The sequence below is a fragment of the Hypanus sabinus genome, chromosome 24 (assembly GCF_030144855.1).
Source record: "Hypanus sabinus isolate sHypSab1 chromosome 24, sHypSab1.hap1, whole genome shotgun sequence".
Lineage (NCBI taxonomy): Eukaryota > Metazoa > Chordata > Chondrichthyes > Myliobatiformes > Dasyatidae > Hypanus > Hypanus sabinus.
Window position 1 is genome coordinate 35,164,173 of NC_082729.1, and position 2,415 is coordinate 35,166,587.

Below are 2,415 nucleotides of genomic sequence, written 5' to 3' on the forward strand. Positions count from 1 at the left end.
CATGGCTGAAATGGTTCCCACAAGAGGACACAGGTTTAGGGTGCTGGGGAGCAGGTACAGAGGAGATGTCAGGGGAACGTTTTTACGCAGTGAGTGGTGAGTCAGTGGAATGGGCTGACGGCAATGGTGGTGGAGGCGGATACGATAGGGTCTATTAAGCGGCTTTTTAGATAGGGACATGGAGCTTAGTAAAGTAGAAATTTCTAAGCTAGGGACATGTTGGTCACAACGTTGTGGGCCGAATGACATGTATTCTGCTGTAGGCTTTCAATGTTTTCTAAGGGATTACCATCCGTGAGTCGCCGGTGGGCTGTAGAGGAGGATCCAGGATCCACTTAACGGCTGTGTTCGGATGCACTCCCGCATCCGTGATCAGCCGCGAGTGACTTTCTCTAACGTGGGGAAGCTAATGCACGGGCATACATCACATTGTCGTTGACAGATCGAGGACATGCCGGGGGATGTGGTGAAATTCCAGTGATTTGGGATGCAAGACGACTTGGTCTCTGCGCTGCCTTCACTACTGTTGCTGTGTCAAGTTTCAGTTCTGTGTTACATCTTATCTCTACTAGCCTTTCACTCCATCCCTGTTCGCTCTCGCCTCTCCTTCTGAATCTGTCGCCACTCCATTCTGCACCCCTTTCACTTCTACAATATCTCCTCCTCCAGATCCGACAATGTCGTTATCCGAAGGTGTGTCCAATTCGACGCTCGCTGGGAATCTGTCCTCCCACAATTCCACGGCCGATGGAAACATAATGGAGTGGGAAGCACTTTCCATCATGTCAACGGTCATCTTAACCCTCGCCGTCTTACTGGGCGTGCCGGGTAACGGCGCCGTCATCTGGGTGACGGGCTTCAAGATGAAGATTAAGGTCCACACGGTGTGTTTTCTGAACCTGGCTATGGCTGACCTGATCTATTGCCTGACTCTTCCCTTCCGCTTGGCCAACATGTTCCTGACCTACTCTGGGTACAAACCCTACTTTTCCCTGATGTGTATTGGATTCTTCATGATTTTCAACGCATCCGCCAGCATATATCTCTTATGTCTGATCAGCATCTGCCGCTGCCTGGCTATTACTCGGCCCACGTGGTTCCAGCAACATCTGAGCCTCACGTGGGTGCGTGCGGCCTGCTTCGGAGTCTGGATCTTAGCCATCGTCATGTGCCTGCCCGTCCTCCTGCTTCCGGATTGGAAGAAGCAACGGACCGTCTTGGAGCTATTTTGGTTTGTTTTCATCTTCGGCCTCCCCCTTCTAATTATGATCACCTGCTACTCCCTGGCTGGCTGCAGGCTGCAAGGAAACAGGTTCACCAAATCTAAGAAACCTGTCCGCCTCATCATCACCGTGGTCGTCACCTTTATGATCTGTTGGATTCCCAACGCTGTCTGCGACCTCATATCAACCTTCTCCACACCGATCCCCGAAGCCTGGTCGTTACTCATTGTCGCCCTAGCCTCCTTGAACAGCGCCCTCAACCCCCTTCTCTATGTCTTCGCTGGCCGCGAATTCCACCAGGTCTTCAGGCGCTCCCTCCTCATCTCGCTCCATCTGGCCTTCACCGAGCAGAGGCTGGATTTGGAGACCCTGTCAAAGACCTTCAGCCACACCTCAATTAAGAAAGTCCGAGTCGTGGCCAGTCATCCCACCGATAACCCCTGACTGCAGACATAGTTGACTGTCGGATGCAATTGTGGTCAGCAGTGGAGGCTTTCCTGCACCCCTAATTTAATCTCTCAGAACATAGAACATAGACCATTCGGCCTATAATTTGCCGTATCAATTCGATCAGTCGATAAATGCCCAATTAACCAAATCCCCACGGCCTACCTTTATCCTTCCTTGATGCTGATTCCACCCATCTCAACATGTCTTAAAGGTCTCTAATCCATCTACTCTCACCACCATTCCAGGCAGCATATAGCAGGCACACACCACTGTTTGTGTAAATAAATTACCCCTCGCATCTCCTTTCGAAATGAATCACCCTCGCTGTAAATGCACGTCCGCTGTGTTAGAATTTTCAATCCTGTGAAACATACTGAATATCCATGCCTTTCATGATCTTCTAAATCTCATCCCGCCACCCCAGTGAAAATAAGTGTGTTCAACCTCTTGTAGTAGAAAATGCTCTCTAATACAGGCAGCATTCTCGTAAATCTCCTCTGCAAAACCTCGACAACTTTCCTGCAATGGGCGGCCAGAACTGTATACACCTCTTTCACCAAGTAGTCTCCATGTTCCTATGACCTCTCTCCTTCCAAGTCATTTTCACACAGAGAACAGGATGTTTTTCTTTTCACAACTTTCTTTGTAAACTCTACATACTGTCGTGCGTGAAAATCCCAATAAATCAGCAGTTTCTGAAATAATCAAAACAATCTGTCAGGCGTGAACTGTCATACGCGGT

At 49.4% G+C, this 2,415-nt stretch overlaps 1 protein-coding gene across 1 annotated transcript; it reads left to right on the top strand.

Annotated features, from left to right (window-relative positions):
• Nucleotides 1-677: 677 nt before the first annotated feature.
• On the top strand, nt 678-1,667 carry LOC132380743 (C3a anaphylatoxin chemotactic receptor-like). The gene has a single exon (XM_059949735.1). It carries the CDS (start codon nt 678-680, stop codon nt 1,665-1,667), a length of 990 nt encoding a protein of 329 aa, XP_059805718.1.
• Nucleotides 1,668-2,415: the final 748 nt, after the last annotated feature.